This window comes from Dermacentor silvarum, chromosome 7 (genome assembly GCF_013339745.2).
Source record: "Dermacentor silvarum isolate Dsil-2018 chromosome 7, BIME_Dsil_1.4, whole genome shotgun sequence".
Lineage (NCBI taxonomy): Eukaryota > Metazoa > Arthropoda > Arachnida > Ixodida > Ixodidae > Dermacentor > Dermacentor silvarum.
Genome location: NC_051160.1, coordinates 175,113,192 through 175,133,899, shown reverse-complemented (window position 1 = coordinate 175,133,899; position 20,708 = coordinate 175,113,192). Strand labels below are relative to the sequence as shown.

Genomic DNA, 20,708 nt, shown 5'->3' with positions numbered 1-20,708 from the left:
CGCTAGCTTTGCTCTCCATGGGAGACGAGCTTAATTGTACCTCGTGCAAAAGGATACATGCTCTAATGAAACCGCCGATTTCGCATGCTTGCACAGAAAGCTCCAGCCTTATGCAGTGGATCGACCACATGAATCAAACGGCGCATGTAAATAGCGGAGCGCTTGTGGCACACGTGGATCTTTAGCAAAACCTCTAAACAGATTCGGTGCATAGAAAAAAACTTCTCAATTGCAGCGTGCCCCGTACTAGACGCGGAGACTAGGCGCAGAATGGCTCCTTATACGCGCGGCGATTCTGATGTCATGCCAGCTTCCTTAGGCAGAAATTATGAGATAATGTGCAGCAGTCAACACGCTTCTCGGCAAGTCATGAGGTGGTTTACGTCAGTAGTAATAGTTCTGCACCTAACTTTTGCACCAATTGCTTATTCGTGACAGTCGCGTTTCCACACAGACTATTTTTGTTCTTCGTGAGACTGAAATTTCATTACATATACAAAATTCATGGGTGTTAAGTTTCATTAAGTAGCTGGTCAGGGAGGTTTGCCGCATGTTGCCTGCTCCTGGAACATGTGGCAAACCTCCCTGACCAGCTGCTTTCTACAGCAGGCAGCGACACAAGTTTATGCTAGTGCTCTCGTTGCAGCAGGTCACATCCCCACAAGTGAAGGCAGATTCTCACTTTTTTTTTCTAAAAGCACCAGCCAATTAACTGTGGTAAGTGTCATACTCAACGAAGGCGACCCCAAAATGTAATCGTTCTGCAAAATTTGAGCAAGAACAGTGCAGTGATGAGTGCAAAACCTTTTTTCGAACAGGTACAGCGAAATTATTCAGCACCCTGTAGAAGTTTGACGTACATATCACGGCTAACCTTATGCTCAGCTGTCTTAACTGACTGTTGAACTTGTACCTTGAACTCGTATATACCAAGTAAATCAAAAGAGTAGTATTGTCATCTCATTCAAACAGTTTAAGTTCAAGATTATGAGTTTATGAGGGCAGTAACTGCAATGCATTGTTGCAGCCCTTTCACTGTCTCATGGCTGTATCAAGTGCTCATATGCTATATGTACCAATTACTGTACCACGCTTTCCTTTTGTTTTGACCTAATATTGTGTCGCATTAATACGGTTCTTTTTTCTCGTATTATTGCAACAGCTAACATTGGATAAGTAGGAATGACATTGTGTTGTACCTAATCCTTGTACCTGTGACCACTACCCTCTGTAACAAAAAAACCCTGATGGTATAGTGTCCCAGCTGTTATGTAACAAGCTTTAAAAATACACAGATAATTTTACACAAATAAAACCAAGTGCATGTTATTCAGAGTCCAGTTGAGAAATGGCCAGTAATTTATTAGCCCTTGGCACCTAATTAGTTATAGCTAACGCTTTTAATTTAGTCATCTATCTGTTAGGGTGCTGATCAGGAAGTTGTATGATATATTAGAGTGACATGCTTCTAGCAAGGTCCACATCATGTTTTTTTTTCTCGTGGAGAGAAGCCTGCAAGTATGAAAACTGCCATGCGTCAATGCACTCGTGTGCAAAAGGTTGCTGTGCCATCCAACAGTCTCAGCGGGGAAAGTTAACTGTCCTTTCTGGGGTTTTACGTGCCAAAACCAGTTCCGAGGAGCTGTTGGGGAGCTGTTGGTGCATTGTGTAAAGAATATTTATGTTATTGTCAATGACAGGGCCAGCTTGCTTACCCACTAAGACAGTTTCAGGACCCTGCAACTCCATGCACATGATCTTTTTCAAATTTCATGGGGTGGGGGGGTTCATTACCGGAAAAAATAAGCACACAATGTTTTCCTCACTGGAAACGGTTTGTTTTGGTGTCACTTATGATGCTCATCTCCCAAATTAACATCTTGACAATTAGAACAAATAAAAAGTTGGCTCATTGCTTTGCTACTTGGATGACGTGCATCATGAATACTAGCACTTTTTCAACCAAACTCCAAAGAACATGCACTTTGTTTTGTTTGTGTAGACTTAACAGTAATTTACTGATGCAGAAGTACTTTTCTCTTTAGTGTCCCTTTAAGACCACGGTGGTCAGGACCAACACAGTTCGTTTGCCTCCCCCCCCCCTTTTCTTTAAAGTTTGTGTATGATGCACTCTGGTATAGCTGTTGAAAATGTTGCAATTATTGTTGACAAGCACCATTGTTGCACATACAGGAAAGTAATCAAGCCTTCGCTGTTTATTATTATGCATAATTTTTCCCCGCCTAGCTTGCAATGCCTACATCTGTAAAATTAGCAATAGCTTGAATATTAACAGCACTCTTGCCATTTTATGGCTGATATCTTGCAGGTGTAAACCTGCCTTAGAAGGTTGCATAGTTTGTTAAACATCTAACTTTAAAAACTGTGCATCAAGAGGCTTGCACCTTTTGGCCAGTTTGAATGTTGCCATCCCAAGTTATACCAAATGCAATCTGCGTTTTTGCATTGAAAGGGGTTTGTAATAATAAATGATTCATTGTTTATTGAGATTTGCAGGTGCTTGACTGTCTCCCATATGTCATAACATTGACTGTTGGTGGCGGTGGGTGCAACTGAAAACTTGCAAAGAATATAAAAACAATGACAAACTAATTCTTTAGTGGCATTCTACAGTTCCTGAGTTATGTTAACTTGTACCACTGATACTTTGACGTCATCAAAGCTGTGCCAGCTTGTTCACAATGTCTGCGCAGTTTGCTTTGGGCATTCACAGAGGTCACAAATATCTTATTCGTGACATTTGTCCGTTGAATGTAGCCTGCACAGCTTAACAGGTTGCTTGTCGTTCTAGTGTCTATTATAATCTGTTTTGAATATTTTTACTTTGTTCAAAGGCACTTATGACAAGGCAAAGAGGAGGGCCAAGAAGGCGGAATGCGAGTTGGCTGTGGACACCACGGAGCTGTCGGGTAATTGCTAGTGTTTTTTGTTTTTTTATGCTCATGCTTATGTGAAAGGGGAAGGCAAACTTGGAGCAGGGTTACATTTACAGAGCAGTCGCTCTGCCAACTGGGCTGACCAGGAAGCTAGAGGTGACAGCTTCAGGCTAAAGTGGCAAGTCGAAGTGGATGCAAAAGTTTTTTTCTGGAAAAGCTGCCGGTTTGAGGGGTTGAGTCTTATAAAAGATGCGACTTATAGACCAGAAAATATGGTACTCCCCATTAGGACACAATAGAATGGTTCCACCTCTCCTTCTATTGCTGGAGGTACCCTTGAAAGTCTTTAAATACCTATGAATTTTTGTCACCGAGACCTGTACAAATCCTGATACTTTGCATTTACCAGAGTGCTCTGAAACAACCAAATATGCCATAAATCTACCGCTTCTGCTGTGAAGTAAATATTTTTGTGTTTCAGCGATGCTGCTGCGGGTGCAGCTGAGGCATGAAGTACGGGTCGTGTCTGAGAGGCTGGATGAAACTGAGCCTCTTAACAAGACCCGTACAGTGTCTCAGCCTGCCTTGTCGACGGTGCCTCCAGTTCTTCCTCGGCTACCTGCCGACAATATTAAAGAATTAGAGGCAGCCGTGCGGGATGAGGCTGTGGCTGCCACCTTGGTTTGTACTGCCCTTTTATTTGTAATTATGAGGCTATGTAACATGTGGAAGTTCTGTGCTGTTTCATGAAACATGGTGTGGGTTCTATGTGAAGGAACTTTGCATCGCACACACTAAAGAGTTCATGGAAATAATTTGTTCCCTGCTGTATAGTTTCTAATGACATATTTGGGCTGGACCTTAGTTTCTTTAACATGCATCTAAGCGTACACTAGTGTTCTTGCAATGAGACCTCATCGAAATGTGACCCTGACTGCCAGAATCAAATCTTTCACCTCGAGCTCAGCACCGCAACGCCATAGGCACTGAGCTGCCATAGTGGCTTGCTGAATCGGTGATTTCCAACAGCTCTCCGTAGAGATACATTCATGAAGCAGGAGTAAATCGTTAAGTTAATAAAAATCTATTGCTGATATAAAATGCAAACTGTGGCAGCTTTCTATAGAAGGACACAATGTAGAGCACTTGTGAATAAATTCTTTTTGTTAGACGAGTTGGCACATCGTGAATGATAAATAGCAGTGCAAACAAGTGGGACACAGTACAGGAAAAGGGGTGCAATGATGTTCTGTATATACTGTATTTACCTCATTTTAATCTACAGTTTTGTTTTCTAAATAATAGAGTTTGAAAATTGCATTGCAGTCGGATATGTAATGAAAACCACATTTGCAGCAAGTCTAGTGTACCTGTTGTCGAATTGCCTGATTGCACTAACATTTTTTTTCTTGTGCTACAAGCCCATGAAACAAACTCCTAAACTATCCAGTTTCATGCAATGGTTCAAAGCATTTTCTAGAGCACTAGCAATTACTTTAAGAATGTAAACCCACATACCCTGTGGCCCGTTACTTTTTATTCCACTACTCTGATTTTTCTGTGCTTTGTTTTATCTACCACTATTCTACATTATGTAAGAGAATTTATGCCCTTCATATTGAATAAGTGAAATACCCTATTTACTTATGTAATGGACACGCTCGCATAATGAACGCACCCCCAACTTTCGTCGTCAAAATTTCAAAATTTTTTTTCTCCCGCGAAATAAACACACCCTGAACTTGCTGCCGTGAAGTAGGAGAGACACAGTACGATGCGGCGTCCGATATGGCATTCAGTGGGTACGATTGTATCAGACGCTGAATTGTACGTGTGTCTCCTACTTTTATAGCGGTAGCATCATATGGACACTCCAGGTGCATTTTTGAAGTCGGCGCCAATGATCGCGGCTTTATCCCACGTTGGAGGGAAGAAAGCGGGTAGGAAACGCGCCGTATTTCGTCGTGTGCATGGCGCCGTTGGGAGGGGAGGGAGGCGGCACAGCAACTGCACATTGCACGGCCGGGCGTGCCCTATCTTGAAAACGATCTGCGTCGGAGGCTGAGTCTAGGTGCGACGGCAGCTTATACTTTTGAGCGTACTCCGTTATCGCCGCTCAGTTTGCGTTGAAGTGATACATGGCATGAAGGTCACTTCGCTCGCTGTTGCTGCAGCGCTTCCTCACACCAGCATTTCGACTGTGAGTGTCCGCGGTCATCCAGTGTGATTGGTTCATGTTTGCCTGTGCGCGCTGACACCATGCTGGTTAAATTACTTTGGAAGTTTATACGGGCGATAGAACTACTATCCTTACTTTGTATAGCTCTCTGCGCATTTGCTATCGCAATCGATGGTTCGCCTTGCGGACGAAATTGCGGCTTTCTTTCAAACAAATCATTCAAAACAAATCATTCAAAATTTTACCCTGCATAATAAACGCACCCCCCCCCAACTTGCGCATATTTTCAAAGGAAAAAAGTGCGTTCATTATGCGAGTAAATACGGTATTGTAATGGGGGTGCCCCATTTTCCATGCCGTAATGACAAGGGTTGGGAAAGTTGGTCAAATTGCGAACAGCTCGAACCATTGCATTGAACATTCATGGCAAAAACAGATGCTGGCCATAGAGAGAACATGGCCCCCGTGAAGGGGAAATAGCATTGTTTAATGTTTTTTCACCTTGGTTGCCATCCGTTTTGTTTTTTGACAGGCTTTTTCCCACCCAGTTTAAACCCACAATGAATGTAATGCAGACCAAAATAGTGTTGTTGAAGGGGTTATATGTTCTGCCTTCCCCATGAAGACTTGTTCACTGACATAGTTGTTGGCCATATGCCTGTTGTAGCTAAATGAAATCAATAATAGTCAGTGAACAAGGCTTCTGTGTAGAAGCCAAAACATCCTTTCGACAAGCAAGTCGAAGCAAGTGTCAAACCTTCCGATGTCTTACGTGGTTGCCTTCTGTGCCATGATGTTATGAGAGGGAGAAAGCTAAACGAAACCTGGCTGTAGAAAAACTAGTATAAATGAGGTATTTAGTGCACTCTGGGGTTTGCTAGTATATTTCTGGGGTTTTAGAGTCCGGAAGCTTCACGTAAAGGGACAGACAACTGCTCGGAACATGAATTGAGAAAACCGCTTGTGCAAAAATGACCTATCCTACTGGTTAAAATAAGCCATGTTTTTCTCATTAAATGGGAATTTATATTTTTAATTCTTCCCCAAAAGTTGCGAAAAATGACCCTTGGCGCGCCACATGGCAAAAACATGAAGATGCATAAGTGGCCTGAAGAGGAGGGCAAACTGGAACAACTTGGTATTGATTCATGGTAAATAAGGAACAGCGCACTGAAAACGTAGACGAAGGGAGACTTGACACACCACAAGTGCTGACTTTCAACTGGAAAACTTATTGAATGAACGAGTTTATGAACACTTGAGCTGTGCATGCACTTGCAAGGCAGTGAACAATTCATGACATGCACTCGTGGTTAGATGAGGTGATACTAAACAAGAATGAATTAAAAAAAAACATCACACTGCTCGGCTGTCAACGATTTGCGGGGTCTAAAACGGAAATTTCTCTTTCTTGGAAGACTATTGTAGGCTGACTAATGCAACCTGGTCCTGCTTTCTGTATTCTATAGGTCTCGCAAATTTCATGAGTCAATTGGTCTGTGTGGCGAAAAAGCTTCTCGGTCTGAGAGAATTCTGCAGTGCACCCGAATTGCCAAAAGCGAGGCGCAAACAGTGCATTTTGGTGCTCCCTGAGGCGCACGTTTACACACCGCCCTGATTGTCCCACGTACACTCGGCCACAGGTGAGGGGGCTGCTGTACACCATTGCAGTGGCGCAAGGCACACGCATATTAGTGTGCCTTACAGGGCAGACTTTTTTGCATTTGCACCTTTCTCCACACATTTTGTAACTGCTGTGCAGATGCTACCCACTTTCTGGCTGAAAAAAAAATCTATGCCATGCCACGATCCCCCTCCCCCCCCTCTTTTTTTTGTTTCAACCTGTGCGAACGCTAGTGTCCATAGCATGCTTCAATTCTTGCACGAACTTTCCACAAGACAGCATGCTATTGGCGTCTTAAGGAAAGCTTGTGCGAAGAGTAAAGTTTGGAGAGTAAAGATGCGGCACCAAAAAGCAAGCCGTTAGCCATACATCCACTAGCGTTCGCACAGGTTGAAGGGGGGGGGGGGATCGTGGCATGGCATAGATTTGTTTTCTTTTCAGCCAGAAAGAAAGTAGGTAGCGTCTGCCCTGTAAGGCACACTAACATGTGTTTGCCTTGCGCCACTGCAATCGTGTACAGGATCCCCCTCACCTGTGGCCGAGTGTACGTGGGACAATCGGGGCAGTGTGTAAACGTGGGCCTCAGGGAGCACCAAAATGCACTGTTTGCGCCTTGCATTTCGCAATGCATTGCCATGACTGAGAGTGCACTGCAGAATTCTGTCGGACCGAGATTCTTTTTCGCCTCACAGACCAATTGACGCATGAAATTTGCGAGGCCTATAGAATACAGAAAGCAGGACCAGGTTGCATTAGTCAGCCTGCAATAGTCTTCTTAGAAGAAATTTCCTTTTTAGACCACGCAAATCGTTGACAGCGGAGCAGCGCGATGGTTTTTATTTTTGTTAATTCATTATTGTTTATTATCACCTGATCTAACCACGAGTGCATGTCATAAATTGTTCACTGCCTTCCAGGTGTATGTGCAGTTCAACTGTTCATGAACTCGTTCATTCAATAAACTTACCAGTTTAAAGTCCGCACTTGGGGTGTGTCTACGTCTCCCTACGCTTTCAGGACACTGTTCCTTATTTACCATGAATAAGAGGCCTATCACATGGCTTTCTATTATTGTATGGGTTTCATGGTATTCTTATTAGTATTGAAATGCAGTCCACATTTTTCTGTTATTTTTTTTACCTTACAATATGCTGATAAGCCTTCGTTTGTAGTGAAAGTGGCACTGCCTTTGTTTTTGATGAGTTGGCTTGGTAAGTCTATCGACAGAATAATGATAACGGGGGCCAGGCAGCCATGATGTAGGTGTGTATTTGGGGGAAAAAAGCTGTACAAATGTAAGAAGGTCTGTACGACAATGCAAACTTATTGTACCAGCTTTATATCTTCAAAAGTGGTTGAAAAGGCCAAAATGTAGGCAGTTAACTGCAGTTGCACTCACTCCTGTGAAGCAGAATGATAGGCTGCTTTCACAATTTGCGTAGCTGCAGGTGCAAACATTGCTGAGGGTTAACTTTTGGTTACCACAAAACTACGTCTTTAAAAACTGGTTGTCAGTCGCTTTAACGCAAAATGTGAAGGTCTGAAAATATCATGTCGGTATGCCTTTAAGCTGTTTTGTGCCACACGTATGTAGATCTGGCTTTCCTGCACTCTAATGTCACATCCCCTAATTATGCATTGGGAATTTGCATGGGAGTAGAGTTGGTGCGCTTACAAGTGATAGTGAAAGCTTGGAGAGGTAGTTACTATGAAACATAGTTACTGTGCTAAGGGTTATGAAACACAAACATGAAATGCACAGAACAGACAAGACCTGATGCACTTCGTGTTTGTGTTTATTCCAGTAACGCTAAGGTGTTGTTGAGCACATTTACAATTAAAGAGCATTGCGTCATAAACCTCTTCCAGCAAAAATGTTTTGCTTTGCACTCAGCTAAAAATTCACTTCACTTGGCAATAAATTATATTCTGGTAGTATTGGGTAGATTTTTCAACTTGAAAACATTGCCGCATACAATGCTCATTTCCACATCTCTGGCAATTTTTGTCTTTTGCAGCGCAAGCACCTCCTGCAAATAGGAGGGAAGTCACTGCGCGAGGTGGCATCGTATGCCATGAAGGCTGTAATGGCGCACCCCGTCCAAGTGCTTTACAGCCTTCATAGCAGGAAGGGGAAGAGGGCATTCATCAATTTGAAGTTATGCCGGATAGTCACAGGTAAAGCTTCCTCAGTCATCCTTTTGCATTGTTGAAGTATTGTGTGTACAGCCGAACTCCTCTACAGCGAAATGGCTTGCATAACAAGAGGTTGTCCTTGCCAAAATCGTGTCTTTCATATAAATTGTCAACTTCTACAACGAAGAAATTTGGGCGTCCCTGTTGGCTGATTTCATTTTTTACAATGAAAGCCACATACTCAGTCACCACTGCCCTTGCAGAAATTGCGAAAGTGTGCTCTGCACTAGCACCAATGGCAGCTTAGGTGAATTGCTTGACGAGCATGCCAATGAATTGCATCACACCAGGCAGCTTACACGTTTAGCATCAGCGGGTGAGACAGTTGAATATGTCTCGGTTAGTAAAGACATGGTGTGATCATCACTGATGACGTTAACGCTATGTTAGGGTGAAAAAACAAGAATGTCAACGAAGGCAACAGGGATGAAAATCCTGTAAATGGATCAAGAATTTTCATGGCGGGGAAGGCGATAGCATTTAATTATCCGCAGCATTACTTTGCGTATCCTGCATTTCGCCGCTGAGCATGCTGTGAACCTCGGATTCAATAAGGTTGGCTGCGGTTGCAAATTCTGTCAGATAAACTGTGTGCTAAAGACTTAGCAACTTATTTCACTAAGTCTCTTGAAGGTTTTCTTTTGTTGAATGTGTTTGCCTGCTCTATTGTGGGTGATCTTTACGGTGCATGCTGTATGTACTAATTGTGGTCTTTGCATGTTTGTGTGCAGATGTCATCTGTGCGAAAGGGGGGGGGGGCGACCTGACACAAGCACAGGACTTCATTAAGTGGTTGCCAGGGTCTGTGGACAGCGGTGGTGGCAGGAAGAGGCGTTTCACAGCAACGTTTGCAGCAGAGCAGCCCGATGATCCCTCCCTTCAGGGCAGGAATCATTGCCTGCCCACTGCTGCCCTCTCCCTGCCCCACCCTTGCCCTCAGGTCCCTGGCAAGTCCACCGTCGGCCCCTCCTGTCCGGCTGCTGCTGCCCCTGCTCCTTCCCCTGCTGCAGCCCCTGCCGCCCCTGCCCCTCCTCCTGCTGCTGCCCCTGGAGCTGAGCACCCCTACTGATGCTGCATCAGTTCAAGAATTGTATTGTAAATAGTAAAATAGTACTGTAAATAGTATACTAAATAAATTATATTTTCGTTTACGCTTTGCGTGTGTCTGCAGGAAGTTTCCTTCCTGCACTTATTTCCATCACATTTTCTTCGCTACTAATTGTATAGGCAGTAAGCTAGCATACAAGCAACAGAATGGCTAAGTACAGGCTATGCTTGAAACACACTGGATGCAAAATGGCTGAGCACCGGATTTTCTTGAAACGCATTGGCTACAAAATGGCTAAGCACTGGGTATTCTTGAAACACGTTGGATACAGAATGGCTGAGCACTGGGTATTCTTGAAACACGTTGGATACAGAATGGCTGAGCACTGGGTATTCTTGGAACACATTGGATTCAGAATGGCTGAGCACTGGATGTTCTTGAAACATGTTGGATACAGAATGGCTGAGCACTGGACGTTCTTGAAAGACTGGATACAGGATGGCTTTGCACTGGCTCTATGCTTGAACTACATTGGATTCTACAATGGCAAACTGTACGGCCAATCTTGGCTCGAACAGTGGGTGAACCTTGGATCGGGTTGCACTTTGCCATGATGCCAGGATTGGGCCAAAGTTCGTACCAATTTCTGCGAGCATTGGACCATGCTTGGCCCAGTGCTGTCGTGCTGCCTGGGAAGAGCGACGTATGGCGCACTGCAGACCGGAGGCCCTTGTGTTTTCATTGCGGAGAAGCCGATCACCTCTACAGGGCATGTCCTTACCGCCGAGCTGGGCTCCCTGGATTTTCACTGAATGCGCCGTGCCCACGAAATGGCGAACGCCCTCTAGAGATTGAAGCCTACCTCGCGGACGCCAGGACCTCGTTTGCCCCACAAATCCGTGACACCCAGTCACCGTCACCCGCCCGAAACCGGTCTTCCAGCCCCCTCTTCACGCCGAGCGCAACAAGGCGTCGCTCACCCAGCCCTGCTTCCCGGCAAAACTGAGTCCAGTGACCTGCGGAGGTGAGGTCGCTGACGTTGCGAACGCTGAAGATCCTCCACTACGACGACCGCGCTATGAGGCAATTGAGACGCAGAGAAATCAGTGCAGTTCGGTGTCAGTATCTTGCGACGTACCAGTTACCATAGATGACCACGAAGTCACGGCGTTAATCGACACGGGTGCGGACACGTCTGTCATCAGCCAGAATCTCGCACGTATGCTGAACAAAGTTTCGACGCAATGGGCCGCTACTCAGATTCGTACTGCAGGAGGGCACCTCTAACCCCAATCGGTCGGTGCACGGCACGAGTCAGCATTCGGGCTTCACGTACATCGGCGACTTCGTCATTCTTCCTGAATGTTCAAAGGACCTTATACTCGGCATGGATTTCCTTCAGGCGAACGCGCTATCATCGTCCTGCAAGAGTCTAGAGTCAGTTTCGCCACTACGCAAGCCATAGCACACAGATGACAACGACCGTGACATCGCGCTTCGCGTTGCCGACGATCACGTCACGTTGCCACCCAAGAGCAGTGTGCTTACCCTTGTCCGATGCGACATGGAGGACGTCGCCGAAGGAATTGCTGAGGCAAACATCCCCCTGCTTCTTGAGCGCCACTTTGCATAGCCAGAGGGCTTCTTGCTATTCTGGACTATCCGCCATTTTCTTCGAGGCGTGACGTAGGCGCGACGCTTACAAAATGGCGCTCATGGCCCCGTTTTGCTTTCGTAACGTGACGCAAATTTGACGTTTCGCCTAAGAAACTGTAATATAGGCATTTAAACTAGCGTGGTTGATAAAGAAAAACAGTTTTCCTCCCCAGTAAAAATAAAGCAGCTAGCTCAAAGCGTATGATTATTCCATCAAAATCGTTTCTCGCTTCCGTCGTCTGCTTCATTAGCTAGGATGCGTGTCCTCGGGAAACTGAATGAGTCATCGTATATTGGCGCCCACGCGCTTGCTTTCTACCTTGAGACAACATACGCGACCTGCCAGTGATGATCAGCGCACGCTCTAGGCCACGTTATCGCTATCTCGTGATCCGCAAGTGACTCAGCCAGACTCGTCTGGCTGAGAAGCGGCCGAATATCATCGATAGCGTTGCGCGCGCCACAGGTATCCGCTTGCACGACGCAAGCGCCGACACTGCCATCTCTTGTTCACTTCGCTGCTTACTCGCACCGCGAGAGGAAACTTCAAGACGCCGCCTTGCGTACATTTATTTTTATAAATTAAAAAGTCGCCATTGTCATAGCCTTTGATTACGTGAAAAGACATTAATATTGATTACAATACAAACGCAGTGGCGAAAAGTGCAAAAAGTCGCAAGAAGTTTGCTAGTTTCAACCAATATTATTTCAAATAAACGTGTTTTTAATAAAAATGATGGTTCAAAACACAAATGCCAACACCACCCGAGAGCGATGCAAATGCTATGAGCACGCGTTGTGAACAAAATATTTTCATCGCCCCAAATGACAGGGAAAATGCGGCGATACGCATGCCTCTCCACTGTCATTGCATATGGCCGCTCATTACCATAATTCGCGTGGCTCGTCGCACCACAAATTATGGCGGAAAATCTCTGCAATGGTGGTCGAGCGCAACGTCACGCGACGTCGAATTGACGTTTACGAAACAGCCCTTCCTGTGACGCTCTTCACAGGACATTCCTTCAGCCAATGAACAAGCTGTCATGCCGGCTATCTTCGAACGCCACCACATATTCGCGAAATTGCAGATGCATTGCACGAGCTTCTGCACGCTACCGTCCACTTTCTTTTTAAGCGCTAAAGTCGCAATAGAGGTGCCAAGGACCACAAAAAAGTATTAGTCGATAAAGTTTGCAGCTCCACGTCACGTTTCATCATTCTTACGAAAACGCAAAATTGCATTTAGCAAAACTTCCGTTTCCCGGCACAAATTTCAAAACACGTGACCTCCGGACAGCCAATGAGACAGCCAAGATGGCGGGTAATGGCGGCCGTGCAGCCGCCATGCGTGTCCAGAATAGAGCCCAAGGTCGCGCTGTTGGAAACTGCTGGCGATACTGCTCGGCAGGGTCATTCGTACTACTTCGCGCGCTGGTATTTGCGTTCAGACCGTCAAATGGTGTTCATAATTGCATATGACATATATTTATGCCTTAAGAATGAATTCCTTTCTTTATCTTTTTTATTTAATTTTATTGGTAAATTCCGCTCGGTGATTGCGCGCTGCATTGCGGCAGCAGTGTCGGCTTTCATTCTATGTTTTTGTACGGTTCCCTTTCGAAAACCAATCTTTTTCTCGTTCTTCACGCAGCATGTATCTTTCGTGTGTATTGTTGCGCATATAGTTTTCCATCAGTAGGTCTTATATGAATCATATGTAACCTTCCTGCTTGCCGCTTCAAACAAGTAAAGCATATGTGCCCCATCCCGCGCCTTGTACTCAGATTTACGGGAAGCATTGTTATGATAGATAAAAAAAAGGTAAACTGCAGCGCAACATTCCATTCAAGTTTCCGCGTTCCGCCTTCCTCGCGTAACAGAATGCGGAGTAATTGGAACGGGGTAATTTATTACGGTCACACTTCCAGTGCCGAAAACGGTTTTAGTTTGTCATTCTATACATAGGTTGCACGGACGTCATCGCGGACGCCATCTTTGGGTACCAGCAGGTCGAGAAGGGGCGTATGCAAGGAACATGACAGCATGACAGCAACAAAAAGCGCGTCTTGCGTCGAACGTCAGAGTGATAACAATTATAAGCCGGTGAACAACAGCCGTGAAAAAGCAAAAGAGTTTGCGCGTGATAATACGTTGCACAGACGTCATCGTAGACGCCATCTTAGGATACCAGCGCGGTGAGATTCAATTCCCCCAATTCAAGTTTATTCCATTTTTCTTGAGATACACAAAAAAAAAAAAAAAAATGGAGGAGGCCTGAACAAAAAGTGAACTCTGTTCACTTGACGGGGATTCAGGCCCCCTTTACAAGGCATATAGCAAAGCAGTTGATGTGGAACACACACACACACACAAAAAAAAAACACTCATTATGCGTTATTACGCTAAAAAAGCATTCCGTGTCCCTTTGTTTTTATATGTATATAAAAATCACTTAGTATGCATACACACAAAAGAAAAAACACGAAACACCACATGTTACATTTCTGAAACAAGAGAAACATTAAATATTCTTCTTTACACTAGTTTCATTTCATTAGTACAGAATTTCATTACACTATAGAAACATATAAAATTGAAAGAGAAGAAACGCATATTTTTCACAGATGTGCACTACTTAATGGATACAAAAAATTTCTTAGTGTTTTCTTACTGGTAGATTCAATGAATATTTGATGTTCAATCAAGTAGTTTAGGAGTTTTGGCAGTCTGTAACAAAGCATCTGCTCACTCATATTTAATCGAGTGTGTGGAATAATCCACTTTTCAGTATTACGGAAAGGGTAAGGGTGAGTTTTTTCCTTAAGTTCAGCTAATGTATGTAATGTTCCATCAGAAAATTTAAGGCATATTGTTTGTATCTGAGGGCTAAATTGTATGCGTAGAAGTTGTGAGCAGGAACCACGCAAAACCGTGTAAATAGCGGTCCTGTGTGTGCTCTGTAGTGTTCTCCAGCTATGTGACGGATGGCTTTCTTTTGCAGTACGTGTAATCTAGATATGGCAGCGTGACGTCACATGAATACTATCTATATGCTAATCTTTGGCCGTAAGCCGTACGTGGAATTTTTTTCCAGTCGATATCTCAAAAAAGAAAAAAAAGAAAAGAAAGAAAGCCTGCGCGGTAGCCTAATTAGTGGCTGTATAGTGGATACGGCGTTGCGCTGCTAAACTGGAGCTCGCGGGTTCAATACAGGACGCGGAATTCGATGGGAACGAAATGGCAAAACACTCGTCTACTTCTATTTAGCTGCACGTTAAAAAACCCCAGGTGGTGAATACTAAACCGGGTGCCTCATAATTATATCGTGGTTTTGCCACGTAAAACCGAACAATCCGCTGAAATTAAAAAAAAAAAAAAAGCTGGTGGCTGCGTTCTTCGGCTTATTTCAGGGGGTGTAAACAAAATAAATTATTCTCGAGCCTGATTTCCGAGAAAAATCATGTTACGCTTATCCTATATTTCATGCGTAAATGTAATGCCGTTCCCAAATGTATCACTGCTCAACTCTACAGCTTGTATATTATAAACTGCTGCGTTCAGTTATCCGGTGAACTATCATAACGACCATAATGAAACAATTAAAGGAAAGGCATGTCTCACATACACGTAAAGATATGTGCAGATCTGTTGCGTTCGTTGAAGAAGATAAGTGTGGTACCACATGGGGCGCCCAGTTTGAATGGGTTGCAAACATGGTGACAGTGTCAAAAATCCTTGTCTGAATTAAGTTAGCAGATTTACAGGCTGCCCCAAAATGGGGCGTTTATATTGAATGAGAGCTAGGAACTTGTTCAGCAGGACTTATTAACACCCGTCCAGTATTTCTCTCAGGAACTGCGCCTCTGCGCAGCAGCCACGACTCTCCGGCAGCACAATCATTCGGAACTTGCATGCAGGCACTCACTTTTGATCCTTCAATAGTGCTGTTATGCGTTACATTCGAACGGAAATGACTATGCAGCGTCGTACAGTATATCAATAACACTTGCATATATATATATATATATATATATATATATATATATATATATATATATATATATAAGATGGTTTTGCCTGCGTTGAATATTATTTCTGCGAATGAGAGTTTTATGTGCAGTATTCACTAATAAGTGTGTTTGTTACTGCAAACACATGTGCTTATTCCGGTCGGCATTTCTGATTTTTTCAGTTGGTGCATTTAGAATATTTGCTATTTTTTTACCTTACTTATATATCGTGAATATATATGTCTATGTACTATGTACCCTTTGGTTTAATTACCTAGAAATACATTGGTCGTTCTTCGCGCCACGCAATTAATAAACTTGATTTGTTTCACTCTAATATTGTTTTCTTCCATCATTGTCACCGATCAATATGCACCAACAAGAAGCGCGCGTAAAATGACAAGATATCAAAAAATAAAATTTTGTTACGTAGCTTCATGGTGCAGAGATACCAGTTACTTTTAGAGGACAGTGGTAAAAACAGCAGTTCACCTGGCTAAAGCTACATTTGGTACCAGCCGTCAAGAGACATGGGCACACCAAAGCAACTAAAACAAAAAATGTACTGCACAGACGTTGTGCGAGAAAAACTTGGCGTCCGCCAGCGAACGCGCGCTCGCTAGCAGACGACGCGCTTGACAACGACAGCAAAATTGAAGACGTCGCGTTGTATAATCCATGCCTCAAATATATATGTTTGGCAAAATGGTGTACACATGAATTTGCAGAACAAATAAAGCACTATTTTAAGAGCGTACTATCCGCAATCGGCCTCGGCGCCCGCAGCGAAAGTACGTTGAATATGCGGCGGATCGCGTCTCCGCCCCAATCCAGTTCGCTCGCAGCGCCCCCGCACAATTTTTCCACAAGCGGCGCCTCAGCGGGAGAGCGCCGTTCGGCCCACTCGACCATTACGAGAATACGGTCGAGTGGGACGAGCGGCTAGAGTGTACTAGAATATGGTCGAGTGGGACGAGTGGCTGGGGCGGCGCATGTTTCGCAGTGAGGCGCCCGACGTGGAAAAATACTGGGTCGGCGCTGCGGTCGAAGTGGATTGGGCCGCATCAAGGTCGCGCCGTTGGAAACTGCTGGCGATAGTGCTTGACAGGGTCATTCGTACTTACTTCGCGCACTGGTATTTGCGTTCAGACTTGTCAAATGGGGTTAATAATTGCATATGACATGTATTTATGCCTTAAGAATAAATTCCTTTCATTTCTCTTCTTTATTTTTTATTATTTTCTAATGGCGATCGGTGATTGCGCGTGCATTGCGGCCACAGTGTCGGCTTTCATTCTACTATGTTGTTGTACGGTTACCTTTGGAGAAAAAATATTTTTCTCGTTCTTGAACAGCATGCATCTCTCGTGTGTATTGTTACGCATATAGTTTTCTAGTTTTCTATCAGTAGGTCTTGAGAAACGCAGACGAAGCAACAACCTTGCTGCTTGCCACTTCAAACAAGTAAGGCATATCTGCCCCATCCGGCGCCTTGTACTTAGATTTACGGGAAGCATTGGTATATATAAAAAAGAGTAAACTGCAATGCAACATTCCAATGTTGCAAGTTCCCGCCTTTCTCGCTTAACCGAATGCGAAGTAATTGGTACGGGGTCATTTATTGCAGTCGGACCTCGAGCGCCGAAAACGGTTTTAGTTAGCCATTCTATATGCTAATCTTTGGCCGTAAGGCGTACGTGGAATTTTTTTTCCAGTCGATACTTCAAAAAAGAAAAAAAAAGAAAAAAAGCCTGCGCGGTAGCCTAATTAGTGCCTATATTGTGGTTCAATCCAGGTCGCGGAATTCGATGGGAACGAAATGGAATAGGACTCGTGCACTTCTATTTAGGTGCACGTTAAAGAACCCCAGGTGGCAAAAACTAAACCGGGTGCTTCATAACCATATCGTGGTTTTGCCACGTAAAACCCAAGAATTTGCTTATATTAAAAAAATGTCACAGTTTCGCCCTAAGGGCGAAGCAATGAATGCGATAGCAACACAGCAATGTCATACGAAGTAAGGTGAGCGGCTTTGGTAGCAATATGAATTGTAGTAAACATGAGCTGATTAAGTAAGCAGGTGTGCTGCGGCGTAAGTAGACCGACATGAAGAGAGACTCGATGACCACGAGAAGGCGCGTGTGAAACGGTGGTGTTGATGAGAAGCGCTTCCCGTGGGCAGCGCGTGCGAAGGGACACACCTGTAGCGCTGCACTGCCGACCCGGGCAGCATTGCATGTGTAGCGTGCGTTGGAAAATGTGGCCCGACTATTACTAACTGATTGAACAAGCGTGGTGTGAGCGCACACAAACAAGCATGAATAGATCACACTGAATGACTGCAGACAACGACCGTCAAAACGCTGGCAGCAAGCGCATACGCCGCAGCAACGGGCGAAGGTACGTGCGGTCTATCGCTTCAACGGAAACTGAGCGGCGAATGCACGGCGCATAAAGGTCGGAGCCGTGTGGAGATAAGCGACGGTGCGAGCGAGCGACGAGCGCGGTTGTTGGCAGAGTAGAAGTGCGCCCCCCCCCCCCCCCCCGCTCCCTCCGGCGCTGGCTTCCCGCTTCCTTGCTTGCGCGTGGGAGATTGAGTGCGTTCGCTCTCCGTGATGCGCGCGTCCCCGCACGCTTCCGCTCGGGCATATGGCGTGCGGCGAAGATTTTATCTATAGGGAACCTCACGGCGACGGCGACGCCGACGGCAGAACTCCGGTTGAAGTGTCCATATAATTGATATCGCAATAAAAAAAAGCAGGTGGCTGTGTTCTTCGGCTTATTTCTGGGGGTGTAAACAACATAAATTATTCTCGAGTCTGATTTCCGAGAAAAATCATGTTACGCTTATCCTATATTTCATGCGTAAATGTAATGCCGTTCCCAAATGTATGACTGCTCAACTCTACAGCTTGTATATTATAAACTGCTGCGTTCAGTGATCCGGTGAACTATCATAACGACCATAATGAAACAAACGAACGGCATGTCTCACATACACGTAGAGATATGTGCAGATCTGTTGCGTTCGTTGAAGATAAGTGTGGTACCACATGTTGCACTCAGTTTTAATGGGTTGCAAACATGGTGAGACAGTCAAAAATTCTTTTCTGAATCAAGTTAGCAGATTTACAGGCTGCCCCAAAACGCAGGACTTATTAAGCAATATTAAGTATTATTAAGTAGGACTTATTAACACCCGTCCAATAATTCTCTCAGGAACTGTGCCTCTGCACAACAGCCACGACTCTGCGGCAGCAAAATCATACGGAATAAGAGTCCTCACTTGCATGCAGTCACTCACCATTGAGATTGCAATAGTGCTGTTATGCGTTACATTCGAACGGAAATGACTATGGGGCCTCGTACAGTATATCAATAACACTTGCACACACACACACACACACACACACACACACACACACACACACACACACACACACACACACACACACACACACACACACACACACACACACACACACACACACACACACACACACACACACACACACACACACACATATATATATATATATATATATATATATATATACGATGATTCTGCCTGCTATGAATATTATGTCAGCGAATGAGAGTTTTATTTCCAGTATTCACTAATAAGTGTGTTTGTTACTGCAAACACGTGCGCTAATTCCGGTCGGGAGTTCGCACTTTTTCAATTATTGCATTTAGAATATTTGTTATTTTTTCCCCTACAGATATATATCGTAACATATATGTCTATGTGCCCTTTGATTTAATAACCTAGATATGCATTGGTCATTCTTCGCGCCACGCAGTTAATAAACCTGGTTTATTTCACTCTAATATTGTTTTCTTCGATCATTGTCCCTGATCAATATCCACCAACAAGAAGCGCGTGTAAAATGATATCAATAATAAAATTTTCTTACGTAGCATTCATGGTGCGGAGATACCAGTTACTTTTAGAGGACAGTGGTAAAAACAGCAGTTCACCTGGCTAAAAATACATTTGGAACCGACCGTCAAGAGTCATAGGCGCACCGAAGCAACTAAACCATTGAAAAAATGTACTGCACAGAGGTTCTGCGAAAAAACTGGGCGTCCGCCAGCGTCCGCGTAGCCGAACGCGCGCTCGCTAGCAGACGACGCGCTTGACAACGACAGCAAAATTGAAGACGTCGCGTTGTATAAGCTATGCCTCAAATATATATGTTTGGCAAAATGGTGTAAACATAAATTTGCATTTGAAATAAAGCGCTATTTTAAGAGCGTACTATGCGCAATCGGCCTCGGCCGATTGTACGTTGAATATGCCGCGGAGCGCGTCTCCACCCCAATCCAGTTCGCTCGCAGCGCCCTCGCACTATTTTTCCACACGCGGCGCCTCAGCGGCAGAGCGCCGTTCGGCCCACTCGACCATTGTCTAGTACACTCTAGAGCGGCTGGGGCGGCGCATGCTTTGCAGTGAGGCGCCCGACGTGGAAAAATACTGTGGCGGCGCTGCGATCGAAGTGGATTGGGCCGTACCAAGGTCGCGCCGTTGAAAACTGCTGGCGATACTGCTCGGCAGGGTCATTCGTACTACTTCGCGCGCTGATATTTGCGTTCAGACCGCTCAAATGGTGTTCATAATTGAATATGACATGTATTTATGCCTTAAGAATAAATGCCTTTCTTTCTCGTTATTTTATTTTTTAATGCCGCTCGGTGATTGCGCGTGCATTGAGGCCGCAGTGTCGGCTTTCATTCTACTATGTTATTGTACAGTTCCCTTTGGAGAACAAATATTTTTCACGTTTTTCAAGCAGCATGTATCTCTCGTGTGTATTGTTCCGCATATAGTTTTCCATCAGTACGTCTTGCGAAACGCAGACGGAGAAACATATGTAACCTTCCTGCTTGTCGCTTCAAACAAGTAAAACATATCTGCCCCATCCGGCAACTTGTACTCAGATTTCTTTCTTCTTTTGGGGGTTTTTACGTACCAAAACCAGTTCTGAATATAAGGCACGCCGTAGTGACACGCCATCGAAATGCGGCCGCTGGGGCCGGGATTCGATTCCGCGACCTCGTGCTCATGAGCAGCGCAACGCCTTAGCTAGCTGAG

General features: G+C 44.7%; 1 protein-coding gene across 2 annotated transcripts; it reads left to right on the top strand.

Moving 5' to 3' along the window:
• The first annotated feature begins 625 nt into the window (after nt 1-625).
• Nucleotides 626-10,047, top strand: LOC125947069 (uncharacterized). 2 transcript variants are annotated; one of them, XM_049671382.1, is made up of 4 exons: nt 626-2,930; nt 3,379-3,578; nt 8,719-8,878; nt 9,628-10,047. In XM_049671382.1, the coding sequence occupies exons 2-4, from the start codon at nt 3,381-3,383 to the stop codon at nt 9,963-9,965; spliced, it is 696 nt and encodes a 231-aa protein (XP_049527339.1). In that variant the 5' UTR covers nt 626-2,930; nt 3,379-3,380; the 3' UTR covers nt 9,966-10,047. The 2 variants fall into 2 exon arrangements, with proteins under 2 accessions (XP_049527339.1, XP_049527340.1); XM_049671383.1 differs by having other exon boundaries at nt 626-3,578.
• The last annotated feature ends 10,661 nt before the right edge of the window (nt 10,048-20,708 follow it).

Excerpts from the sequence above, each read along its gene's own strand:
- LOC125947069 (XM_049671382.1), top strand. The coding sequence starts at position 3,381 with ATGCTGCTGCGGGTGCAGCTGAGGCATGAAGTACGGGTCGTGTCTGAG. Across the intron at positions 3,579-8,718 it reads AGGCTGTGGCTGCCACCTTG|CGCAAGCACCTCCTGCAAAT; the intron begins GTTTGTACTGCC and ends TGTCTTTTGCAG. Across the intron at positions 8,879-9,627 it reads GTTATGCCGGATAGTCACAG|ATGTCATCTGTGCGAAAGGG; the intron begins GTAAAGCTTCCT and ends GTTTGTGTGCAG.